Raw genomic sequence first — 27,603 nt, 5'->3', positions numbered from 1 at the left:
ATATATATATATATATATATATATATGATGCAAGAGAGTTAGGGGTTGAGGGTTCAACCCACTAAGGGATAGTATCTATCCAGTATACTGCTGGGAGGGTACCCAATTATTGCTGCACTAGTGTTATACCAAGTGCAATCAATGGGAGCGAGTAAAAGTGGAGGTTTTCATTTTCTAATTGATATATATATATATATATATATATATATATATATGTGTGTGTGTGTGTGTGTGTGTGTGTGTGTGTGTGTGTGTGTGTGTGTATGTATGTACTTATATATTGTTGTGTCGACGCCCCCAGGCGAAGAAGTAGGATCTCCCAAGACATATAAATAGAGGTAGTCTGTCCGTGGTAGAAGTGTTGAGTAGCGGTTGAGTAGCAGTCGAGTAGCAGTTGTGTAGCGGTTGAGTAGAGATCATCCGAAGGTGCTAGATAGCAGTAGCTTGAGACATAACACACACACACACACACACACAATTTAGCTAGGTGTAAAATTCACCTAAGGGATATTAAATATCCGAAGAATTTACTGGTTTATATTACCTATATCAATAACAATGTTATTCCAATAGGTAAATAAATAAACATACAGTTTATTAATATGTAAGGACGACCGTGCGAAATCAAAAAGGAGAAATGGTGACGAATAGAAAAACAGAGGACTCCTTTTATTTAAACGCGTCGCACGGTCGAACACAATATTATATATCAATGATGATATACAAATATGTTATACTACGATAACATATGTGAATTCGTAAATACCAGTAATGAAGACTATAGAAGGCAACCGTATGAAATGAATAACAAGAGATATTTATTATGGCGTTAAAATGTATGTCTGTGTGAGAGTGTGAATGCGACATATAAGAACATAATCAAAGACAGGCCGTCGTACAAAGAAAAGTGTGTATGTGAGTGATACATATATGTGTACGTGAGTTATTACAGCAGATAGAAAGAGAGTCAGTAACCGTGAGCATTTATACCAGTTCTTATAGTACCATTAGTATGAGTCTGTATGTGAAAGAAGTGAGTTGAGGCTGTATGTGGCAGAGCTGATCACTAGTTGTGATGTTGTGGCATCGATGCCGGGCCGTGATTCTTGTTATACAGATGTTCGTCGCTGGCTGAGATTCTTGTCTGTTTATTTATCGTGGTGAAGCTGAGTCACCTAACAGAATCGAAGAGAGAGATGTGCCGCGGTGGTTTAGTTTGGTGTACATAGAAAGTCGTGTTGACGCTGGTGGAGATTGATGCTGGTTAGTAGTAATCGTAGAATCGTGTTGGTCATGACGATGATGCTGGTTAGTAGTCGTAGACTCGTGTTGCTGATGTGGCGACGGCGGTGGTCATCGTTGGCTGGACGAAGCTGTTGAAGGGGTCGCTGGCTGATTGTTGCTGCTGCTGTCGTGTGGTACACGGAACAGATCTCAAAGAGAAACTGGACCAAGACGAATTTGGCCGCCGAGTTAAAGCTATTTATAACAAACTATCGGCTCCCAGACGGTAGTAGAAAAACACTATCACGTGACCTTATTAAGGGCCGTGATTGGTCAGTTTGCGTTCTGGCGGGAACGGTTCGAAGAAGTTGCCGCTTCGAATATTAATCAGTCACATGATGACAAGGTTGGGTTCTCCGCTACGCTCGCGCTTATTTATATTTAAATGAGAAGAATGGCGATAGCAGTTTCACTACAAATATATAGATATAAATAAGAAATGGAAAACTAAACAATAAATTGAACAATTATAAATTCCATTCAATTTAAATATTTTATACAAATAAATGACACTCATAAATTACAGGTGTTTCCGTTTCATTTGTAAAACGAAGTTTTTCGAGAATAATCAAATCCGTTTAAATATGTAATGATGCTTCATCAGATAGACATATTTACTTAAATGTAATTTATGAGATGTATCATTTGTTGTATAAAATATTTAAATTGAATTGAATTCATAATTGTTCAATTTATTGTTTTGTTTTCTATTTCTTATCTATCTATCTATCTATCTATCTATCTATCTATCTATCTATCTATCTATCTATCTATCTACACGCGCGCGTGCACACACACACACACACACGCACACATATAATTTCACTTCGAAGATGGGAGAAAAATAACGACTAGTTTAGTAACCATGAAACAGAATATAAAAAGTAATATGATTCTGAAAATCCATTCTTAAAGAAAATGAAACCTCATAAATGCTACACACTATAAACAAGACCTGTAACGAAAAGTCACTTACACAATTATCAAAGATACAGAGTCAACAGTATTAATAATTCCAAAGCATCTAAACAACTAAACAACCCTACAAGAAGCAACAAAAACTCCTTTTCAAGACATAATTCTCCTCAATAGTATTGAGACAGTGATACAAACGCCTTAATTTTCAGACTAAGACGTAACCTCAGTGGGAGAAACACAAACCTCTTTGTTTCCAGATGCAATGCCTCTCTGAATCAGGATTACCAGTTAACACTATACACCAGAAAATATAACCGTAATAACAACTTTAGACAGAACCAACCACAACAAAGAACCTATAACCGTGCAAGGTTTTACAAAAGACCAGATAACAACAGGCTTAAGAATTACAGGAATATTAATACCTTCGACTAAAAGCCAAGGTATTAGTTTTTTTAGACACAGTGGACAGAACTCAAGGCACTCGATGTCACAGACCGAATGTAAGATTTCGAAAGTAATAGATCTTTTACACAAAACCCTTTCAACGCAGCAAATTAAAATTCTCTCGAAAGGACTAAATTTTACCCTAACATCACAAAATTCCAACATGAATTGACAGCCAGAGTTTATTTCTTTATGTCCCCGTAACTTTCTAGTTCGGAAAAAGAGACAATCAATAAGTTCTAGACTTGAAAAAATAAGTACTGCGGTCAATTTGATCGACTAAACCCTTAAAGGTCGTGTCTCTCAATGGCTGCAGTCCAATGACTGAAAAGAGTAAAAGTATATGTGCGCGTGTATGCATGTGTGTGTGTGAGTGTATCAGAAGCAAAAACAAAAAGGAGCTAACTACAGCAGAAACTGCTCAAAAATTTTTTTAACGTTAAAATTGCATAAAAGTATTTGTTTATGAATAATCGTTGGTTGAACTGGAAGCTCTATATTTCGATTTGGCCATAAGAAATCATATAATGACAGCAAAATAAAACAGATTAACAGAAAACAACATTATCTTAATGAATAAACGTTTTAGGCCTAATCTACAATAGGCTGGGTTCGTTTTAGTGTCATCACATTCAACCATTCATCCATCCATCAAACCAGCCACACCAAAAAAAATTCTTATCTCACAAAGCATTCATTTACCAATCTATCCATCTCCCTCTCTGTCTCTCGCTCACTCTCTCCCCCATCCTCCCTTATCTATCACTCAACCTAATTAATTTATCATCTAATCTAACAGCTAACAATACAAGATGTATTAGCAAAATGCTTTCATTTTTTTTCTCTTGAGTGTTCACAGGGCATGCTAGTACTAATGTATTTTTCACGAAATATATAAAATTCATAGAACGATGCGGCTATAAAAAATAAGAGACACCAGACACCAGCTGATGAAAAACTATTATATTGGTATTATATTGGCAACATTCCAGGACGGTTTGTCGAATGTAACTGAGAACTGAGGTGATGGGTAAGTTCAAAGATTCACATTAATTTTCGTTTTATTTCCATCGGAGATTTAGCATTTATAATAACTCTTTAAAACAATCAAACACAAATCTCTAAACATAAATCTTCATTCCAAAAACAGGTTTCTACACACACACACACACACACACACACACACACACACACACACACACACACACACACACACACACACACACACACACACATATATGATATGTATACATAGATATGTATATAACATATTTGTAAATATGTTATAAAATTATGTGTATATCTATATGTATGCAAGACGGTACCCATACAGGTGATCCCCAGGAGTGCCTCCGGATTTAAACATCCCCTGGTTGCTTGGATGCTTCAGACTACCCCTGAAGGATCGAGGCAAACCTCTCACTTACCTATATATATATATATATATATATATACATATACCTATAAACAAATAAATAAATATATATATATATACAAACACACATACATACACACATGCACACAAACAAACACACATACACAGCATACACTGTTGTTGTTGGCACTCCGTCGCTTACGACGTCGAGGGTTCCAGTCGATCCGATCAACGGAACAGCCTGCTCGTGAAATTAACGTGCAAGTGGCTGAGCACTCCACAGACACGTGTACCCTTAACGTAGTTCTCGGGGATATTCAGCGTGACACAGTGTGACAAGGCTGACCCTTTGAATTACAGGCACAACAGAAACAGGAAGTAAGAGTGAGAGAAAGCTGTGGTGGAATAGTACAGCAGGGTTCGCTACCAACCCCTGCCGGAGCCTCGTGGAGCTTTAGGTGTTTTCGCTCAATAAACACTCACAACGCCCGGTCTGGGCCATTGCACCTCCACACAACATACACTAACAAAACCATATATAAGGCGAAGTAGTAGAATATTAACATTGGATACAGCGCCTTACTGTATTTGTTCCGTCCCTTTGTGCTCTGAGTACAAATCATGTCGAGGTCAATCTCAACTTTCATCATTTTGGAGCCAAACTCCTCCTCACCCCCTACTTCCAAAATACAACGACCCTGGTCACCGCTCGGAACACTTTGCTGTATCTGTTGCTACGCAGTTTCCTGAAGCAATTACTGGTGTCACACTGTATCAGTCTTGCCTTTCCATTTGGTGATGCCTATGTCACGGCATGGGGAGCCTTGCCTGTACCAAGAGCAACTGCCGGTCCTTCACACACACACACACACACACACACACACACACACACACACACACACACACACACACACACATATATATATAGTTAAAATTTAGATTCAGATGAATATGGTATTTAAGTTGAGGCACCAGCATTTAGTACGGTATTATCCATACAATTTCAAAATAAGGTGATTAGAATCAAAATAAACAACAAGGATATCCAGAGGTAATGCAGTACGAAGCTTCTAAGTGGAAGTGAAGGTAGCATGTTCTTTGTCTATCTCCTTAACTTCTTGGAGTTTTAGGTAAAATTATACTAATGTGTCCATCTGTTTTAATTTAATTAAATTATATGTCTTTGTGCAGCTGAGGATTGCTCTGCATTTAAATTGGTAAAATGGTTGCATTGTTCAATTAAATGGAGTTGCGTGAAAATATTGTACTGCATTACCTCTGGATATCCTTGTTGCTTATTTTGATATATATATATATATCGCTCTGAAGTCTGTTCCGCGACTGATTTGTTTTGCGCCAAAATCACAGCAGCTTACCAGTGTGAAATAATCTCGATTCAGATTTACGAGAAAAATAATTTATTAAAATTAATTTACGAAGGTATCATTCATTCTATTATTATCCAATGTAATTATTTTAAGAATGATAATAACAGAATCAATGATACAGGTGACAGCAGACCAAAAAGTAACAATAAATAGCCGAGGGATTAAAATTAATCAAAGGACATACTAAGTATGCCTACCTGTTTGAAATAACAGTCAAAACTCGTTATTAAATCGCCAAAAATACACTGGTGATAGCTACAGAAATCAAACGAAAGCAAATTCAGTTAAGACAATCTACTTACATACATTTAAGTATTTGGATATCATTATATCAAAATTAAACATATCAGTGCTTGTGTTTCATGTTGGCATAATGACCCTCTCGATATATGACAGTACCTTTATTGCCTCATTTCCAACGTTACTCCTATCCATTTGGTGGGAGCATTAATTTATAATTCATTGGAGCATTAGTTCATGTTATTGCAATGAATGAAGAATATGGAAGTCATAAGCTGCTAAATCTTGTAAAACAATAATTTATAATATTTGTTAAATAAATTACATGTGCAGAATCGGTTTGACGAAACACCTGGTTCCAAAATTTTTCGGATTACTGATTTTTCCGATCCAGGGGTTATCATCTTGGTCAGCATGCTCTAAATTAAACAAATATTAAATTTACTTAGATAAGGGTTTCAAATTTAGACACAAGGCCAACAAGTTAGGGGGAAGGGGAAGGTCGATTACATCGACCCAAGTACGCAACAGGTATTTAATTTATCGATCTCCAAGGACGGAAGGCAAAGTGTATTCGTAAAACCTGTACTGGTAAAAGGTGTTAGTTTGTGCAAGGTATCAGTAAACTAGTCTGGCGGCCGCAGGATTTGAAATTGTTGCTCGAAAATTGCTACATATAAGAGGTTCTGGACCAGCAGCGTCCATAAAGTCAGTGTTGTTCCTGTATAAAGTCTCCAGGCAGTAAATTAGTTTGCGTTGTTGGGAATGTCAAAGAACGATCTATTAGAGAAAGCTACAAAAAAAAAACAACAAAAAAAAAACGACTTGTAAACCTGCAATAGTAGCTGGAAAGTACGAAAACGCTTTTTTATGTTGAAAATGGGCTTGTGAAATTAATTTGTGCATCTGTGCAAAGTTGACCACGGCGATATATGAATTTAGAGAAAAGTGGTGAGCTGGTAGAATTGTTACCGTGCCGGGCAAAATGCCCGGATCTTTTTTAAAACGGGGGCCACAGTATTTTCTTAACGAAACACTTTGAAACTTGGAACACTGGTAGAATGTGTCATATAAAACATCTTTTTCTCTTAGTCTTCTTAAAAAAAAAAAAGAAATCCCTAAGTTATTCCATGTTAAAGTTGTCGTATTTCTGTAATTTCAACCAATCACTGACGTCCATTCAGCCGATATACATTAAGTGCCGACTACATAAACAAACGATTCTGAAACAATTCTATCGGTGATAAAATTATTATTTCCTTGACAAAAAATGGCTGAAGCATATTGGCAGTAGCTAATAAACCTTTCTATCATAGGCTAACCCTAACCCTAGCGTTAGGGTTAGGGTTAGGGTTAGGGTAAAACAGCAAATTTTAAAAGAAAAAAGCAAATAAAACGAAGAAAAAAAAAAGAAAATGAAAAAAGCAAATTTAAAATGAAAAAAAGCAAATTTAACGAAGGAAAACGAACACAAGTGTTGCCTCTCTGCAAATGTCAGAAGTTATGGAGATTAAATACGCTTTACACCGCTTAATCAGCCAAAGGAGTAAATGTAAACAACTGAATACTTGTCAGTGATTGGTTGAAATTATCGAAATAAGACAATTTTTTACATGAAATAAATTCGAATACAAAAATATTTTTCTGTTCTATAAACACAAAATAGATAAGTATACGAAGTTTGAAAGTCCTTCCGTACCAAAAATACTACGTAAAACGTTAATGAAAACTGTGGCCCCTGTTTTAAAATAGATCCAAATGCCCAGCAGCATTTCGTCTGTCTTTACGTTATGTGTTAAAATTCCGCCGAGATCGACTTGGCTTTTCATCCTTTCAGGGTAGATAAAATAAGTACAAGCTGAGCACTGGGGTCGAGGTAATCAACTTGGCTCCTCCCCCGAAATTACTGGCCTTGTGCGAAAATTTGAAACCGATATTTGAATTTAGAGCTTAAGTAAGCGGAACAAAATGATCGTAAGGCGTTCGGTCCAGTGTGTGTGTGTGTGTGTTTATCCGTACGTGTACATATGTAAATATATGTATATACAAATATAAATGTTAACAATTACTCTTAAATCATTTTTAATCGCCACCTTATCTGCAAATAGTTTAATAGCAACGACCTTCTCTGCACGAGAGATCAAAACTATCTCACTCAGTCTTGAGTGTCGCTTTGACAACGCAGCAAACTTGAGTCAATATAAGAGCGTCTACGCTAGTGGTGGGGATTTTTTTTATTTCCGTAGCGAGGAACCATTTTTGTAACAGGGTGAATTTCAAGTGGATAATAAACTTGTGAAAAAAAAAAAAAAATCTGTGCCGAGAAAATATTTCTTACAGATTCATAGGCACAGGAGTGGCTGTATGATAAGTAGTTTGTTTACCAACAACATGGTTCCGGGTTCAGTCCCACTGCGTGGCACCTTGTGCAAGTGTCTTCTACTATAGCCTCAGGTCGATCAAAACCTTGCGAGTGGATTTGGTTGACGTAAAATGAAAGAAGCCCGTCGTGTATATATATATATATATATGTGTGTGTGTGTGTGTGTGTGCGCGCGCGCGTTTGTGCGTTTGTGTTTGTCCCCCCACTATCGCTTGACAACCGATGCTGGTGTGTTTACGTCTCTGTAACATAGCAGTTCGGCAAAAGAACCGATAAAATAAGTACTAGGCTTATAAAGAATAAGTCCTGGGGTCGATTTGTTCGGCTAAAAGTGGTGCTCCAGCATGGCTGCAGTCAAATGACTGAAAAAAGAAGAGTAGGTAGAACATGTTATAATGGTTGCTTACTTAAAGCTTAAACCGTTTTTTTCTCGTGTGAGGGTTTTGGAGATTTCGTCAGCTCGTGGTATCAAATTTAGAATGCGAACGAAATTTTTTCCGCATGTGAGCTTACTCGATTACTTCAGTTTGCTAGAAGCATGTGTCAAATCTCTCATAATTCAGACCTTGCTTGTCTTAAAAAAAGGAAGTACGCTTTGGATAATGTGATCTTAGACAAACCGTTTGAATAAAATGCAAGAACGTCAGGGATGAACTATTTTTGATCATAGGTCAGAGATGAACTGGGGTTAAACAAGGACGAGAACAACAGTTGGACAAAATAATGGAAACACCTGAAAATGTCAAACAAATTTATTTTAATATGGGGTAGGACAGCCTTTGGCAGTAATTGCAGCCTGAACTCTACAAGGTATGGACTCGTACAAAGTTTGAATTGTTTCCAAAGGAATTTTTGCCCATTCTTCAGCTAAAACAGTCTCCAGTTCTGGTAGTGATGATGGTGGAGGATATCGACTCCTTACTTGTTTTTCTAAAATGCACCATAAATGTTCAATAATACTGAGATCTGTGGACTGTGGTGGCCAGATAAGATGTTCAACTTCACTAGAATATTCCTCGTGCCATTCAGTAACAACTTTAGCTGTGTGAATTGGTGTACTGCATTATCATCCTGAAAGACTGCGTTTCCTTCCGGAAACAGTTCCGCAACCATAGGATGAATTTGATCAGATAAAATGCGTAAATAGTCTTGATTATCAATTCTGCTATGAAGGGAAGCCATTGGGCCGGCGGATTTCCAAGATATAGCACCCCATCCTCCCCGATCATCACAGATCTTTCTCCATGTTTAACAGTTGGAAGAAGGCAGTCTGGGTCAGATACTTCTTTTGGCTGTCTCCACACGTATACTCGTCCGAGAAAATAACATTCTTCCACTGCTCTAGAGACTAATTCTGTAGGTTTTTACTCCACTCTAAGCGCTTTGCAACGTTTGTTTTTGAAAGTAGTGGTTTTCTGATTGCAGCCCTCTCGTGAAATCTGGCTTTGAGCAGCTCCCGGTGAACAATTTTTGCGGAAACTGGGTTCTCGAGGTGGTCATTAAGTTCTGCAGTAATTTTGGGAGTTGTACTTTTGTGATCCTTTGTAACAATTCGCGTAAGAGTCCGACGGTCCCTATCTGAAAGTTTTAGTTTTCATCCGGAGTTTTGCTTCAACGAGGAGATTTTTCCCTCTTTCTCAAGGCTGTCATTACTTTCGAGACAGTACTTCTTGATACACTAAAGATTTCGGCTATTTTCGTTACGCTAGCGCCTGCCACACGAACACCAACAATTTAACCTCTTTGAAAGTCCGATAGATCTGTCATATTAATGAATTTTAATTACCTTTTTCTGATGATATGTGGAAAGAAACAGTAATTTTAGCAAAACATATTAAGCAACACTAATAATAAAAAAAAACATAAAAATAAACAAGCTTTTGACGGTTTTATAGATATTTCAAAATTATGATGCTATGATGCTAGGTGTTTCCATTATTTTGTCCAACCCCTGTATATACATATGTATATGTATATATATATATATATATATATATATATATATATATATATATATATATATATACATATATATTGTGTGTTTTTGTGCCTGTGTTTGTCCCCGTCACCGCTTGACAACCGGTGTTGGTTTGCTTACATCACTATGACTTAGTGGTTCAGCAAAATACATCGATAGAATAACTATCAGACATAAAACACACACTAAAAAAAACACACACACACACACACACACACACACACACACACACACACACACACACAACATGCACATATTCAAACACACACGCAAGCAAAAACAATATGCACCGTTATAATAAATGTATGGAAGTAAACAAAAAATTACTTCATTTGTATTGCTTCCAATACTAGGACTTAAAGTACAGGATATTGTGGTGTCAGCTTATAAAGTGCGGAATAAAATGAAAAAGTTATAGAATATAACCTCAAATAGCAACCCCACCTCCAAATCCCCGAATCGGTGTTAATGTAGCTTGGAATGTTTTGCCTGAACATATGGTTTCTATGAGCTTTTCAAAGACTGGCATCGATAACGAATTGGATAGAGCAGAAGATAAAGTGAGCATATATAAGAGCATATATAAGTGAGCATATATAAGCATATATAAAGTGAGCATATATAAGTGAGCATATATAAGAAGATAAAGATGAGCAGAAGATAAAGAGCAGAAGATAAAGTGCCGTGGAATGATCGGTATGTTACTACAGTCATCATTGCAAGCATAGATGAAAACTATGATAAAATGAAAGGAAGTGACACTGATGAAATGCTAAATTAAGAAGAATAGCGAGAATTATTTGAAGAATCAGAAACGAGGAATCAGATTACGATGGTTTTAAATGATAAACGCATTTAAAAAAATCAAAAATAACATAACATTATTTTTACGTATGCTATAGTCTTCGCTCAAAAGCTTTAAGTAGAGATTACTCAGCAATCGTGTGCAGTCGCACTGGCCCAGTGGTTAGGGCAGCGGACTCGCGGTCATAAGATCGCGGTTTCGATTCCCAGACCGGGCGTTGTGAGTGTTTATTGAGCAAAAACACCTAAAGCTCCACGACGCTCCGGCAGGGGTTGGTGGCGAACCTTGCTGTACTCTTCTACCACAACTTTCTCTCACTCTTTCTTCCTGTCTCTGTTGTGCCTGTAATTCCAAGGGTCAGCCTTGTCACACTGTGTCACGCTGAATATCCCCGAGAACTACGTTAAGGGTACACGTGTCTGTGGAGTGCTCAGCCACTTGCACGTTAATTTCACGAGCAGGCTGTTCCGTTGATCGGATCAATTGAAACCCTCGACGTCGTAAGCGACAGAGTGCCAACAACAAGTCTTCGCTCAAAAGCTTTAAGCAGAGATTACTCAGCAATCGTGACAGCCTGGCTGCTTTTAGTGTTTGTTATATGCGTTTTAAACTTTACAGCTGTATAACGCCCCTTGAAAAAACAAACACACAAACAAACAAACAAACAAAAAACTATTGGCGCAGGCATGGCTGTGTGGTTAAGAAAATCGCTTTGCGACCATTTGGTCCCAGGTTCAGTCTTTGTTTGGCGTCTTTACCAATAGTCTTCTTCTTCTATAGCCGATCTATGCCTGTAAGTGGATTTAGTAGACGGAAACAGTGTGGAAGTCTATCGTGTGTGTGTTTGTGGGCGTGTGTGTCTGTGTCTATGTTTGTCCCTCTCCTCACTTGATAACCGATGTTGGTTTGTTTATGCTCACATAACTTAGCGATTCAGCTATAGAGAACGATAGAATGAGTACCAGCCTTTAAGAAATATATTAGCGATTTGTTAAAGATAAACTATGTTGTGTATTCGAGAGTGATGGTGGCGATGGTGAGACGCTTTATATTCGAGATTAGATCGTACTACTTACCCCCACCCCCAAAATCTTAGCTGTCCCCAGCAGAGCAGCTTTTTGGGCTTCCTCTACTCTCATGTCAATTCCGATATCATCATCATCATCATCATTATTATTATTATTATTATTATTATTATTATTATTATGCTTAACTCTGCTTATTTCTGATGTTATTGATGCTTGTTTAATAAAATGATATTTCAACAGTATGTATGTTATTTATGATATTGGTTATTCAATTATTTCTTAACATTTTATTCCAGGCAGCCACAACTTAAGCCCATATGTTCCTGGAGATACTTATACGACATATACTGAGAACTCCATTAGAAAAGACATAAAGCAGCAGGAGTATTTTGTTCTAAAATAATTTGAACTGTGAGTGAAAGTTGTTACCAAGAAGTCAATAAGCATTCATTTTGATATACATTAACTGTGAAGTAACCACAGAGTATATTCTTGCTTGAGGAATGTAAACTAAAGCTTTAGTTTTAATAATTCAACCATAGGTGATCGACACGATTTATTTTTGATAAAAATCCTATTAAACACTCAACTTATTCAAGTGGGAAACCACGAATATAAATATCATATTGTAATTATATGTTCTTGATTGTATAAGTGCAAATCCGAGCTTTTGATTAGTTACTGTTGTTGATGTTGTTGCTGTTGTCTACCATCGGGTCAGCCTTGATTGAGTAGATCCTTTTTTTTTTTTTTATCTCATCATGTTTACTGGGCGGCGGTAAAAGGATTAATGGGGCTGCTAGATTGACTTTTTTTTCTTGGGTTCTTCAACGTAACTTTTTCATAGAGAGAGAGAGGGAGTGGGAAAAATAGAGATAGATAGATAGATAGAGAGAGAGAGTGAGAATGAGAGAAGGAGTTATCCCTTGATTGTTACTTTATTGCCTATGAAGGAATGAAAAGCAAAGCAGGCCTCCGCAGGATTTGAATACACCGCAGACAGTCGAAACAAATACAGCAAGGTATTCTCTCTGACACTTTAACGACTCTGCCAAGGTATTCCAACCTTGGCCAGCCCATCTTTTTAGAGATATCTAGAAAACTAAATTATCCAATGTCCTGTACATTGGTTAAGAAGTGATGTGAGAGAGGGCGATTTTGCTGCTGCGTCTTGTAGATCGAGCGACCACGTAAAGGTCCCCTCATCGGCTCACATTTGAAAGTATAGAGTAGCGTAGTTCGTTAACTTAAAGATTGATAATGAGTAACCATTCATATTGAATTTGGAATCATTGAACAATACCACTTTTTGTTGCGAAAAAAATTATTATAATAGAAAACATAATTAATAATCCTTAAGAATAAACAATGAAGTGGGTTTCATTTATCTTCTACTTTTTTATAAATGCTAATTTATGTTTGCAAAGTAAGTATTATGATGCAACATCAGTTTCTTGCTCGGAATGGGAGCTATATCACAAATGTTCTTGTCAACCTGAATGTCACTTATTTAAGAATTGCTGTGTAGACCTGCCTAATCGTAATGTTTCTCATAATCAAAATATTTCTGCACAAAGTTGTACGAAACTGAAAATTGGATATTACATTGCCCTTGACAAATGCCTTCCTAGTTACCCTATTAAAGAATATGTGAGAAAATGTGAGAATTCTGTTGATGGAGATTATATCTTGAAAGTACCAGCTTTCGGGAAAGTAGACAAAAAATTGTACAAGAATGTATTCTGTGCTTTGTGCAACGATCAAGAATACATTTTGGGAAAATCGATTTATGAATGCAATATGAGTAATATTACATATCAGCAACTTTCAAGGCACCTTTCAAATGGCACATGTAACTTTTATTCATTTGATGTCCCAGATATTACATTTATTAATAATCTATATGAATGCTTATACGATATTTCGAATTGTTCTATAAAAGAGCAACATGAAAATAGATCGGAGTTATGTGAAACAAATTCCAAGTCACCGGCTTCTTCAAATAAGTACCAAAACTGTGCTTTATGTAATGACTTAAACTCTACATATTTTGGTGCAGATCGCAAAGAGTTTGGAAGAACCTATCCATTGACTATAATATTCGACCACAGCAGTAATATATTGCAGTACATAAATGCTATTCAAGAGAGTGGCGACACGAATAGAAGCGCAGGAAGGCATGAAGCAATTCTCTGTAACAGTGATTTATTATTTGATGTTTATCAAAACCAGTGTCGTTCAGTTTTCTTCCATTCACTCATCAATTGTATTGCAGTGAGACTAAATGATGATGAATATTACCTCACTGATGACGGTCTGCTTTATTTGAATAAAACTCAACGACTACTGAACAGATCAGAATTCAGTCAGGATACTCAAGGCATAAGTATCTGCATAGATAAGGACTTCGGTGCAATATCAAAATATGCTACATCTGAGAGTTATATTACATTTATAGGTCTTACTATTTCTGTTCCTGCTCTACTAATAACAATTGTAACTTATCTCTGTATACCTGAACTACGTACTTTACCAGGCAAATTCGTAATCAATCTTCTGTCATCGCTGTTTTTGGCAGAGGTTTTGTTTCTTATTTCTAGATATGTGCCTCCGTATACTATTCAATGTATTTTGACAGCTGTTTTGATGCATTATTCTTTCTTGGCATCGTTCTTCTGGATGAATGTCGTATCGTTTGATGCCTGCCGCACTTTCTCAGGATTGATGCAATTTCATATTTCTAATCAGGGTAATAAAAAACTTTTACTGTATTCTATATATGCATGGCTCAGTCCACTTATAATTGTAACGATGTCACTCCTACTTGAGTATATACCAGAAAACAAAGCAGTTTCCCCAGCATATGGCAAGGGTATATGTTGGATTACAAATGGAAAATGTCTTTTATGGGTGTTTGGAATTCCAGTTATTATACTGTTAACACTTAATGTTTTAGCTTTTATTTTTATTTCAAGAGGCCTCCGTTTAGAAATGAAGCGTTCTTCAAAATATTTATTAAGTTACCATAATATTAACTTCAAAATTTTCTTCAAGCTCAGTCTTGTTATGGGTTTAACATGGATTTTGGGATTCCTATATACATTCACAAAAATCAGTGAATTTTCTCTCCTTTTCTGTATCGGTAATTCATTTTTGGGATTGTTTGTTTGTTTTTCTTTTCTTTCCACAAGAGTAATAGCTAGAAAATGCCTGCAGTTTGGGAATTTCTCGAAAATGTCTACTTTATACCGTACATCACCATCAGCATCTGAAAGAAATATCCAATAAACAGCATTTGTTAAACATACATTTGGTTTATATTTATTATTTACTCGGCGCTCTTAGCTTGAAAAAAGGTCTGTTATGCGAATTGAATCTTGTTATGTTTGGCGTTCGATGAGACGATTGTTTGGTTTTCCCAGAACTAAAAAAGACTGAAGATTGTGCACAAGAAGCCAGTTACCTGACATAAGAAGTGTTATTGTTTGCTGAATCTGTGACAGCATTCTAATTGACAAGGAGATTTAAAAAAAGTTTTAGCTTTCAGATTTTATGCTTTAAGCTGCATTCGTTTTCCATTCCATTCCATTCTGAATTGAGATTTCACAGCAGATTCAGTGAACGACCTCCCTCGGATAATTGACTTTTGGTAACATACTCCCATCACTCATAATTATGAGAAGACAAAGCAAAGACTCATCAAAAAGCGGACATATTTAAGAAATTGAATGAATATGGATGAATACTGCTGAAATTGTCAATTGAGACACTGCAACAGACTGGGTTAGTAAATTGTAAGTAAACCTTTAAGATTAACTTCGTCAATAATCGCAGAAATAACACGCTGGAAACACGATTAAATTACATTTGAGATATCAAAGATCAGCGACAGCAATTAAAATTCTAGGAGATGAATTTGGTAACGGTCAAACTGAATTGGATTATTATTGACTGCATCTATTATTCAGCTATTTACGTCATCTTCGATGTCCTTTTTTAAAGCATTCACTCCGAATGTTTGCACACCATGCAAAATGGATTCTTGATTTTTTGAGAAAGCTCATTCATTTTTCTGACAAATCTTTTTTTGCCTATCGACATCTTCGCTATTGAATCGTTTAAAGGATGAACTCGAAAATACAAATCTTAATTCGATCGACGATAAACACCCCCCCCCCCCCCACTTACTTTGAATATGACGAGTTTGAGAAATTTGTTTCTGCTGCTCTGAATCGCAGTGATTGACCTGTTTGTAATATTAATGTAAAGAATTCTGTAAGGTTATGAATTGCATCCATGTGCTGAAACGTAGTCTACATCAGTTACTGAGGTAGTATGAAAAGGCCTTAATTCTTATCTAAAAGGCATTTTGTACTTATTACTGACCAACGTTCAATAGTATTCATGATCGATCATGGGAAGTAGTCTTGAATAAAATGGCATTTGGATTGTGCATTTTGAAATTATATCTAGGGATGTCTAGCGAATATGGATATCTGAGAGATATCCATATTCACCTATGCCTTCCTGGTACTGTCAGACAGTGTGCGGATAAAGAAGTTGCCTTACTCTACAGATGATAAAGATGGCTTTTCACCTTTAGTCTGCGCTAAATTGAAACAATAAACAAGAAAGCAAGTTAATCAAAGTTACATATGCATTTGGACGCCTTTCTGTCGAATTAAAGTATCCTGAAGTAAAAACAAAAACAGAAACACATATTTGTTAACAGTCGTAGACGAATTTTCCAGAGTCTTTTCTTGTTCTACCATACTCGATTATGACTATTGGTGAAGTTATCGAGTGCTTCGATTAATCGTTTTCACTATTTGCCGCGATTTACTAAGTCCACCCAAAGTGCCTGTTTTTATATCAAGTGGGTTAAAAAATATATCCACTGAGGAACATTCCAGTTAGCAAGTCTCCTATAAATTCCTGTATTGGGAAGCGGGAAACGGAAATATATAATGTGATTACCATAGCTAGTGGTATGAATGATACATGGGTATATTAGATGCACCCCAATGTCAGCAACGAATATTGAGGGAAAAGAATAGTTTATAATTCAATAAAGCTTATGAGGGAATGGGACAACTTTGCATATAGGATTCAAGGTGATCTTTTGAGATATGTTTTAAAAAAATGCGCCTTACATGACATCGAGTACAGCATATGGAAGTCTTATATGATTGACAGTGAAATCAAAAAAACTTTCTCAATTTAATTGGGCTATTTTTCACTCCTAAAGCTCACTCCATTCAAACTCCACATGCACTTCACATGAACGACATGCCACTGACGAGAGACGATCTGCGACGTGGTTGACGCATTCAGGGTCTGTTTTGCAGACGGAAATTTATACAACATAAAAAGGACAAGTCTCCAGCAAAATGAATCTAATTAATAGATGTCAATTCAATGTATGAAAACATTCGTTGTCCTAATGGCTATGTAAGATCTGTCTCATTACAAGCTCTCTTAACGAATCCAAAAGGATGGTTTAACATGGATTTTGGGATTCCTATATACATTCACAAAAATCAGTGAATTTTCTCCCCTTTTCTGTATTGAAATACAGGTACAACAGAAACAGGAAGAAAGAGTGAGAGAAAGTTGTGGTGGAAGAGTACAGCAGGGTTCGCTACCATCCCCTTGTGATCGCAATACTGACCCAACCCAATTCTTAGCTGAAATCGAATCAACACAGAGATCTAACGAAGTACACTGTTAGTACTTGAACCATCAATCCGTAAATATGGTAGGAGAGACGAGCGTCTGATTTATTTATTGAATGGTTTATGTTGAATATTCCTAGAGGCAAGAATATTATGTAAATTTTGACTTACTATGTTTGGTAATGGACGAGACGATAGTTCAACCATTTTGAAACTAACCCAACCCGCCTGAAGTCGACCCTGCTTCTACTATAAACTTTCCGTTTTAAAGGAATCTACATGAAAACTCTGTTAAAGTTTGTTAATTTATGCTCCCCAAACCTACTTGATAATCACAGTTATTTTTTTAAAATCTTCACTCTTTTCAGAATTAATTTACACAAGGGCAACGTAATTCAACAGAAATATTGTAACAAAGAAGTCAATTTTCTCATAATTTTTTATGGTTTAAGCCTGCATACCAGAAGTTAGTTATCTGACTTAAGGACGATAACCACCGTATTTCGAACGCATTATTGCTGCGATTGTAAACGATGATTGTCTTAAAGCAATAATTTTAAGCAACCAAGGTATTATTCCGCCGAGGTCGACTTTATTCGAGGTCGATAAAATAAGTACCAGTTGAACACTCGGTTCGATGTAATCGACTCATTCCCATATTCCCCAAGCTGCCCTTGTTGAAAAAATTTGAAATGAATATTAGTTGGAAACATATGATGATGGAACAATGTCACACAGACGGTATTTTTACCGTGATTCTGAGTTCAAATTCCGCCGAGGTCGACTTTGCTTTTCATCATTTCAGGGTCGGTAAAATAAGTACCATTTGAACACCGGGATCGACGTAATCGACTTAACCCCTCCCCGAACTTTCTGGTCTTGTACCAAAAGTTAAAACTTTTATTACCGTGACTGGAAGGCAGCGAACTGACAGAACCGTTATCACTCCGGACAGAATGCTTAGCGACATTTCTTCCAGCATTACGTCCCGAGTTCAAATTCCGTCAAGGTCGACTTTGTCTTTCATTCTTTCGCATTCGATAAAATACGTACCAGCTGAGCACTAATATCGATGTAATCGACTTACCTTCTTCCCCAAGATTTCAGGCCTTGCATCTAGAATGGAAAGGATTATTGCAGGATTGGTGGTGTACGTCTGTCATCATAGTTGCTGGAAGTCGAGTGAAGAAGAGGGAGGAGGAGGAGTGTAAGCAAGTGACTATAATATTTGGACAATTAATAGTGCTTCTGATTTAGGCGCGAGTCCAGTAATTTTGAGGGGAGGTAGTTGGTGGATTACATCGACCCCAGTACTTGACTAGGATTTTATTTTCTCGACCTCGGACGAATGATGTGAAAGGCTGGCCTTGTGTACATTTGAACTCAGGACATAAAGAGTCAGAAGAAATACTGTAAAACGTTTATAGCACTAATTTAACGATTTTTCCATCTTATAACATTAAAATGATTTATTGGAAATTTGAGTAAAATATTTGTTATACATACTTGCCTTACATATAAATGGTGTCATTTCTTATTAAATATTTTACGAAAAGTTAATTTTATTTCGAATGATAGTATTTGTCATGAATTTCAGGTACCAAACAAAAGTTTTCTAATATTATTTGCTCAACTTTAACAAGTCATTTGCCTTGTTCCTGAAATTACACTGGTTTGCTCATCGCAATTGAAAAGCAACAAAAAAAAAAAAAAAAGAAGATATATCTATCTGATGAAACTCACCTCATTATATTTAAACGGTATTTTATTATTCTCGAAAAAGTTGTAATTTATGAGATGTGTCATTTGTTTGTATAAAATAATAAAATTGAATTGAATTTATCATATCATGATAAAATTATTTAGTTATTCACTTCATTATTTTGTTCTCTATTTCTAATTCATATTTATACATTGATAAGCTGTATGTTTATTTTATTTATTTACCAATTTGTTAAGAGCGATAGTTCATAATATTGTTATTTATATAGGTAAAAAACCCAGTAAATACTTTGGATATTTAATATCCCTTAGGTGGTTATTTAACACCTAATTAAATTTATATATATATATATATATATATATATATATATATATATATATATATATATATACATATAATGCTCTTAGCTTAGTTTTTCCTTGAGTCTGATCAGGTTGGAGCAATATCGAGAATAACCAGCCGAAATTGCAAGGATAATCTGGATCTCGACTGAAGAAAGAAAACTCCGAATGACCTGTCCGTGTTTTCTTTGTATCGTCTGTCTGTGTGTTTTGTCCCTTTCTTGTATCACCTAACTGTCTGGATGTTTTGCGTTCTTGTCCCATTCTGTATTATATATATATATATATATATATATATATATATATAATATAGATTTAATCAAAAGATTAAATGTGATACTTAAAATGTATGTGGCACCAGAATTTGGTAGGGTAAAAACCAAAAACGAGATCAAGAGATTTGGTGAATAAAATTTGAAGAAAAGCAACAAAAATGTATTAGGTTATAGCAGTACGTACGTTTCGTACAAACTTCATTTATTTATGTAGTGAGAACACCACATAAGATGTGCAATGAAAATGTACTCCTCAGCTGCATAATGGAAGTTCATTTCAGAAAGTGATTTTTCAAATGTGTGCAAATACAAGAGTAGGAGATGAAGAAAATACCATCTTGACTGGGCTGTTAATCAACAGCCTAGAATTATTGAAACAAAATTTCATTAGTTCTTGTTAATTTTTCATGAGGTTTTCACAAGTTAAATAAATTTGCATTTTATTCCCGTGGCTATAAAGTTATTATAGGCTGCTGTATAATGCAACATGGCAAGTAATTCATAACGGTAATTCATGAAATATAACAAATTGCATAATGCATATCACTGATATTTAATAAGACGTGCAAAACTCTCTCTCTAAAACAGAATAATTCATTATTAAATATAACAAGATGTGTAATATTAACAATGGTGAAATGTAAGAAAACCTGTAAGGAAATGTTATCGAATATAAATAATTACGTAATTCAGGGCGTCTCATACTGATGGAACATACTTTATTTGTAATATTTATAATTTATTTATATTACCAGATTGAGTCAAAAGTTTTTTTCTGATTTTCTGTGTTGATTTTTGGCGACTTATATCTTCATGTTACATCATTAATTTGATACAACTTGTTATCCAATCGCTGCTGAATAGTTTATTCTTGTTTTCAATATATAGTATACAAACATTAATTGCTTATTCTTTATTTCACACCTTTGATAATAAGTGGTGAAAAAATTGCAATTAGAGCCATTTACGCTATCTGTGGAGAAAAGGACTGAGTGCAAGGACAAATTCAACAGAAATTAATGAACTGTCAACGAAGGTGTGGGATCAAAATTTCAAGGAAGGTGACACCAGCCTCAAAGGAAAACTAAGGTCAAGGAATCTTCTGATATGGAAAATGTGGCCTTGCTTGAAATGGTTAAACAACAGACAAGCACAAGCTCGTACATTGTTGGTAGAACCTGATCATTCGTAAAGCACAATCAACTGACACCTCCATAAGCTCGAGAAGTTGTGGAGAAGTTCCTCATGAACTTACCAATGACCAGTCTCAACAACGTGAGAACATTTGCAAACAACTGTTGGAGAATCCTTTAAATGTCCGTTTTTGGCGACGAGTTGTATCTGGGGATGAAAAATGGATCTATTTTCGCAATCCTAATAACAGAAATACGTAGCAGCGTTGAAGCCAGGCTTCAGAACCTGTTGTCAAATAAGGGTGGTTTGAATAGAAGGTCATGTTATGTGTTTGGTGGAATTTGAAGGGGTTGTTGCATTTTGAGCTTGTCTCAGATGGTCATGCTGTGAACATTAATTTTCATGCTCATAAACTGCAGCGAGTATACGATGCTTCAAAAGCCTGCTACTGGCATTAGTCAATCGAAGACGCGCATCCCTACAGCATGACAATATCTCGGCATACACTGCCAATGGGACTAAGCACAAACTTGAGAAACTTGTGCTGCCTCATCTTGCCTATAGTCCAGACCTTGCACCATCTGATTACCACCTTCTCCAAGCTATGACCCATTTCCTGCACAGTCGGAGGTTTAACAATGTAGGTAAGTTTGAAAACGTATGCGGGGAGTTTTTTTGCCTCTGAACCAGCCAAATGGTGTAAGCGTGGAATTGAGCTTCTAGCACAACGATGACAATAGAATATGATGGGATATATTTTGATGAATAAACACTTTCTATATACAATCTGTTTGAACTATTAACCAAAGCTTTAAATTAAAAAAAACCTTTTGATTCAACCTGGTAGATTTGCGTGTTCCAGTCCCAGTTGTGTATAAGATGTTTCCCATTATTATGAGACACCTCAAAGTGATCTGGTAGAATCGTTAGTACGCCGGACAAAATGCTTAGAAGCATTTTTTTCCGAGTTCAAATACCGTTGAGATCGGCTTTGTTTTTCATGCTTACGGAGTCTATAAATAAGTACCAGTCAAGTGCTGGGTTCAATGTAATCAATTAGCTCTACTTCACCCCAAATTTCAGGCCTTGTGCCTTTGGTGGAAAAGTTTATTGAGACACCCTGCATAAACTGCAAATGAGCATGACATGAAAGGTAAGCAACCTCATCATGTAATGTAATAAAACTTGCAGTTAATGGAACCGAACATATAAAACAACAACTCTAATAATAAAAGCAGACATATTTAACAATACATGTAATATTGACTTCAAATTTAGGAACAAAGCTTGTCGTCTTAGGATGCGCATTAATAGTGATTTCAAATTTTGGTGCAAGGCCATTAAATTCGAGGGAAGGGTAAGTCGATTACATTAACCTCAGTGCTCAACTGGTACTTGTTTTATCGACCCCGAAAAGATGAAAGGCAAAGTCGACCTCGGCGGAATATGAACTCAGAACGTAAAAACGGACGAAATGCCGCTTAGCATTTTGCTCGGAGTGCTAATGATTTTTCCAGCTCGTCGCCTTAGGATACACATTAATAATCCCTTCTACTATAGGCACAAGGCCTGATATTTGTGGGAGAGGGATAATCGATTATATCGACCCTAGTACTCAGCTGGTACTTATTTTATCAACCCCGAAAGGATGAAAAGACAAAGTCGACTTCGGCGGAATCTGAACTCAGAATGTATAGACAGACGAAATGACGCTAAGCATTTTACCCGGAGTGCTACCGATTCTTCCAGCTCGTCGCCTAAGGATGTGCGTTAATAATAATAATGTAGTGTAACTAATTGCATGAAGTATAGTTCCATAAAATATAATATTTATATCATACAGTCTGCTATGGAATTTAATCATTCAATGTAGGCACTGAAGAATTAGAAATAGTAGTGTAATATAAAATGTCAAGTAAGGTGCAAAGTTCTTTGATGTTGGAAGGAAAGAAAAGTATGTAGTCATGCAAAAGAGACACGCATGATATTGAGGCATAATACATATAATTATTTAGAGTAGTAGTAATTAACGAATGGAATATGATATCTCACGATATAGAAGCAGTCATGAATTGTACAAATTCCCATCACGCAATTTATCACGCATCTAAACGTAACAGATGCACAATGGGAACGTTTGAAATAGATTTAGTTTAGTTATAGTTTGAAAAATCATGGGTCAATACAAGATAGAAGATATTTTAAGTTAGTTCGTCCCCAAATGAAACCAGTTTCTTAAAATAGATGATGTAAAACCCTATTGTTTTTCTTTTACTTTCCTCCTGTCAAATTTATTTTAAGCAGAATGTTTACAGAAAAGTTGGATATTCATCACGCAACGGCTATTTTACCATTCTCATTCTCATATTCCAAACAAGAAAAATCTTGTCAATACACATTATCATCGCCCTCCTTAGATTTTGCTATATTTATTACATGTAATGTTCACAGCATATTCGAAATTTGTCCTGCAAACATTGTAGTTTGATAACAACGAGACAGTTGACTCCGGAGAATGTAAAGTTCTGCTGTCTTTTATTTCATTTCAGTTCAAATTTACCTTGAGGACTCATACAAGAATATTGGACATTCCATTATGTACGGCAAGTTCACTGTACTTGTTCTGTCATATTTCCGAGATAACAAAAATTCTTAACGATGCAGACGACATTTAGTCTCATTGGATTCTGATATAAATATTACATGTGATGTGAAAAGAATGGTTTCAAGCCAACAAGCGAATGCTTGAGAATGTACATGTCAGCCACGTAGGTGAATTTTTCTGAACGAGATCTATGATGAAAGTGATCGAAGATGTATTTATCCAGAATATGAAAAATATTTGAAAACTTATAGATATTCAACATTATCTAATTGTTGAAATGTTATTAATCCCCATGAGAAAACAAAAGTACTGAAGTCGATTTAAAAATCGTTGGCAATAGATACATTCTGAAAAAGCTTGCTGGAGAGGGTGACAATCTGAGATTGGTGAAAGTGTGTAGTGAGAGGAAACTCTGTTTCAGTTTCTAATACGAAAGCTCGTTGAAGGATATCAAGAACGTCATCAAAATCTGCATTCTAATTATAATACTTAACGCTTATAAGGTTATCATAAACATAAATTAGTCTGAGATAGAATGCAGTAAGTGGTGTTAGAGACTTTTACAGTGTAGTTTATAGAATGTAGCATTACAATAGGTTGTGTACTGTGGTAGAATGTCTGTTGTCTAGAATATTTCTGGAGAAGTTTCAATTATTTTAGTGACGTTTCATTTTGAATATTGGTCGAGTTTGTTTCAGTAATCGTCGAAACATCAGCGTTTGAGGATTCGACATATTTTCGCATTTTAAGAAACATACGTAGAAAACTGCGGCAGACGATCCTTGTTAAGAGAAACGACAAAGAAATGAATAAACCGACGAAAGAGTTTAAAATGCAAAATAGTAGAGAAAATTCGTCAATCTTCGTAAACGTATAAAGGAATGCGAACATCCATGTTAAACCCATGATGAAGCATAATTTTATGTAAATAAAGAACACCTTTTTGTTTTGCTTTGATAAATATTTTGAAGAAAGTTTGTAGGCCAAATATAATTCTCTAATAGTGATGCTATACGCTATAATATTGAGGCATAATATAATGATAACAGGGATTGCCAAGAACCAAAGCAAACTGTTCACGTTTGTAATCCAGCAAATACCAATTCCATATTCTGGAGAAAGTCCATGATTTCCAGGTGTGTACTCAAATATCAGTGACACTGATACTATTACAAGTGGACAGATCCAAGCATATAAGGAATATAATACAAGTCTTTTAGTATCCTTTTCTGAACTCCGGAGTTGTGTAAGTCTTGAGAAAGTGTGCCAGGCATCAAATGACATGACGTTCATCCAAAAGAAAGTCGCTAGAAAGGAATAATGCATTGCAACAGCTAAAGACTTACACAGCACTGTAGATGTAGTGAATTGTGGTGAGATAAGTAAGAGAAGATCAGCGACAAACAGTGCTGATGAAAGACTAATGAGTAATTTACCTGGTAAGGTACGGAGATCAGGTATACAGAGATAAACTAGAATAGTAACTGCTAGAGCAGGAACAGAGATTGCTAGTCCCACTAATGTGATATAGCTCTCAATTTCGGAATATTTTGATATTTCATTGTTATCATTCTTTACACAGATACTTAAACCATCTTCATCAATACTGAATTCTGATTGATTGAGCCAACGTTGGGTAGTATTTAAATAGAGAAGACCATCACCAGTGATATGATATTCGGAGTCCTTTAATCTCGTCGCTGTACAATTTAAGATAGGGTGATAAAAATCCGCGCGACAACGCATTGTGTTTTTATCGTAATTGGTGTATTTTGGACAAAATGGCAATTTCTTTTCAATTACAGTACCGCCTTTCAGTTCTTTAATGATTAAATATTTGGCATTATAATAAAAAATGATAGTTAAGGAAGGCAAACTTGAAAAATCAAATTTTTTGTTGTCAGTATTATTGCAACATATAATGCCTTCATTAGTATAGCTATTAGCTAATATACATTGGTCCTTTCCTCTATGGTTCTTACTTGCTAAATTTAGACAGTGATGTTCTAATGTTTCATTTAATATATGAGGCGAGCATTTAGGAACACTTGGAATGCAAGGAACCAGATACGGCTTTAAATTATCAGGAGGAGCGTACCGTTTGTCACATTTACCATTTTCAATCATATTCATTATATTGGCAGGGTTTATATTTACTGTATTTTTGCAGTCATAAACTGTCTCCCATAATATATATTTTTCCGAGTGGCACAGACCGCAATGTCGGTTCCTATAAAGTCTTTTAGTTGTTTCACCGAACACAGGAGTATTGTCCGGGCTATCGTTGTTTTTAAGATATTCACATCCGGTTATATGACTTGTATCACTGTGATTTGATGGACAGCGATCAAAGATATAATATGCTTCGTTCTGAACAAGGCTGCAACTATAATATATTGATGGATCGAAATATTTGGACTCATCAGTTTTCTGTTGATTTTCATTACAGCAGCATCTATCATACATATGACAGTGTTGTCCAAGAGAGCAAAATTCACAGTCCGTCGTACGTAAGCAGTTTAGTAGGGAATTTGATGTTAGAATGATGTTATTCATAAATATAGTGATAAGAAATAAAATAGAAAAGTAATATTTTAAGACGATTTCCATTCGGAACTGAAAATGTTGAAGCAACAAACTTGAAGAAATCCAGGATATATACTGATATCAATTCGTTGATGAATTTTACTAGAATGGCGTAATATGAATAGGTCAAAATTGAAAATGCCTCCAATGTATTTATGTTTTTGAATATAAGCAAACAAGAATGAGCTATAGCTTAAGAGTAAGTTGTTTTGTGTTATATAGTTTTCGTAGTTATACCTGCAATAGAAGAAATAAAGATATTTTACTAATAGTATTCAATAATCAAACGATGAAAGGAAATGCTTATAACAATTTGATAATATTATCTATACTATAAATTGCAGTGTTCTTGATTGCTTGCTTGCTTGATTGATTGATTGAGTGTCGACAGATTCACTCGAGAACAATGCAGTGGAATCGCGTGAAATTCAGCACAGAGCGGCAGCATGGTCCGCTCATGTTCAGGAGATTTTTATTGCCCCCCCCCAACTCCCATGGTTACCGAGATAATCGATTATTACTTTTTAAGATAGGAATATCCCATTCAAAGTGGGGAGGGGCGATTTTGTTGCCTTTCCCATGCGCGAAATTTTACGAAAAACCAGCACAATAAAGATTATTTTTTTCCAAGTAATGTGGCTGGGTATGTTTTTCGAAAATTTTAATCAGAGGCACAGAAAAAAAAATAATTTCAATTTTTTGTGCATTAAAAAAAAAAAGGCTATAGCTTACGCTCTTTCTAATTACTATGTTTTTTTAAACTTCAGTTACAAATGTCTTCAAACGTCAACATTCAAACAACTTTTCCATATTGAGACAAACGGACTCTGCACAATTGTATCCATCCGGGAAAACGTTTTCAATAATTGAAATTCACAATTCTAATCAGTGTACATGAACGTCCAACCTATGATTGATCTTGAACAGTTTCGATTAACATTCTTGTGTCGCCAATACAACAACTGCACTACCATATATTTTTCTTTTAAGGCGAGGTTATATCACAAATAAGGTTCCGTGACTACATGGGGCTATGGGTACACACGTGAAGTTAGTTTTACAATATCGACCCGCAAAATCCTTAGCATCGTATTGTTTTTGGGTTGTTCTTACATTTTTTTTGTTTTTGGAATTTTCGTTTTTTTATTTTTAGTTCTTTTTATTATTCAAAATACACATAGGAAATAGCCTTTAACCAAATCCACCACACTGCCCGAGTGAAACCGGGAAAAACAGGTAGTTTTATTATAAATCTTAACGTTTATGTATATCATTGTCTCATTATCATAAACGTAAAGAAGTCTGATATACAATGCATTAAGTGGTGTGACGTTAGAGACTTTTACAATATAGTTTAAAGAATGCAGCGGTACTATAAGCTGTATATTGTGGTAGAATGTCTGTTGTTTAGAATATCT

At 35.7% G+C, this 27,603-nt stretch overlaps 2 protein-coding genes across 2 annotated transcripts; one reads left to right on the top strand and one right to left on the bottom strand.

The window, feature by feature from the left end:
* The first annotated feature begins 3,488 nt into the window (after positions 1 to 3,488).
* Positions 3,489 to 15,153, top strand: LOC128248763 (uncharacterized). Its single transcript, XM_052970929.2, has 2 exons — positions 3,489 to 3,679; positions 12,143 to 15,153. The coding sequence occupies exon 2, from the start codon at positions 13,215 to 13,217 to the stop codon at positions 15,132 to 15,134; it is 1,920 nt and encodes a 639-aa protein (XP_052826889.1). The 5' UTR covers positions 3,489 to 3,679; positions 12,143 to 13,214; the 3' UTR covers positions 15,135 to 15,153.
* Positions 15,154 to 19,924: 4,771 nt separating this feature from the next.
* LOC128248738 (putative G protein-coupled receptor Mth-like 11) lies at positions 19,925 to 27,598 on the bottom strand. The gene has a single exon (XM_052970791.2). The coding sequence runs from the start codon at positions 26,207 to 26,209 to the stop codon at positions 24,251 to 24,253; it is 1,959 nt and encodes a 652-aa protein (XP_052826751.1). The 5' UTR covers positions 26,210 to 27,598; the 3' UTR covers positions 19,925 to 24,250.
* Positions 27,599 to 27,603: the final 5 nt, after the last annotated feature.

Source organism: Octopus bimaculoides, chromosome 9 (assembly GCF_046866305.1).
Source record: "Octopus bimaculoides isolate indiv1 chromosome 9, ASM4686630v1, whole genome shotgun sequence".
NCBI classification, from domain to species: Eukaryota; Metazoa; Mollusca; class Cephalopoda; order Octopoda; family Octopodidae; genus Octopus; species Octopus bimaculoides.
Note: the sequence above shows the minus strand (reverse complement) of the source record. Positions and strands in the feature narration are given on the sequence as shown.

Coding starts and splice junctions, on each gene's coding strand:
- LOC128248763 (XM_052970929.2), top strand. CDS start 13,215: ATGAAGTGGGTTTCATTTATCTTCTACTTTTTTATAAATGCTAATTTA.
- LOC128248738 (XM_052970791.2), bottom strand. CDS start 26,209: ATGGAAATCGTCTTAAAATATTACTTTTCTATTTTATTTCTTATCACT.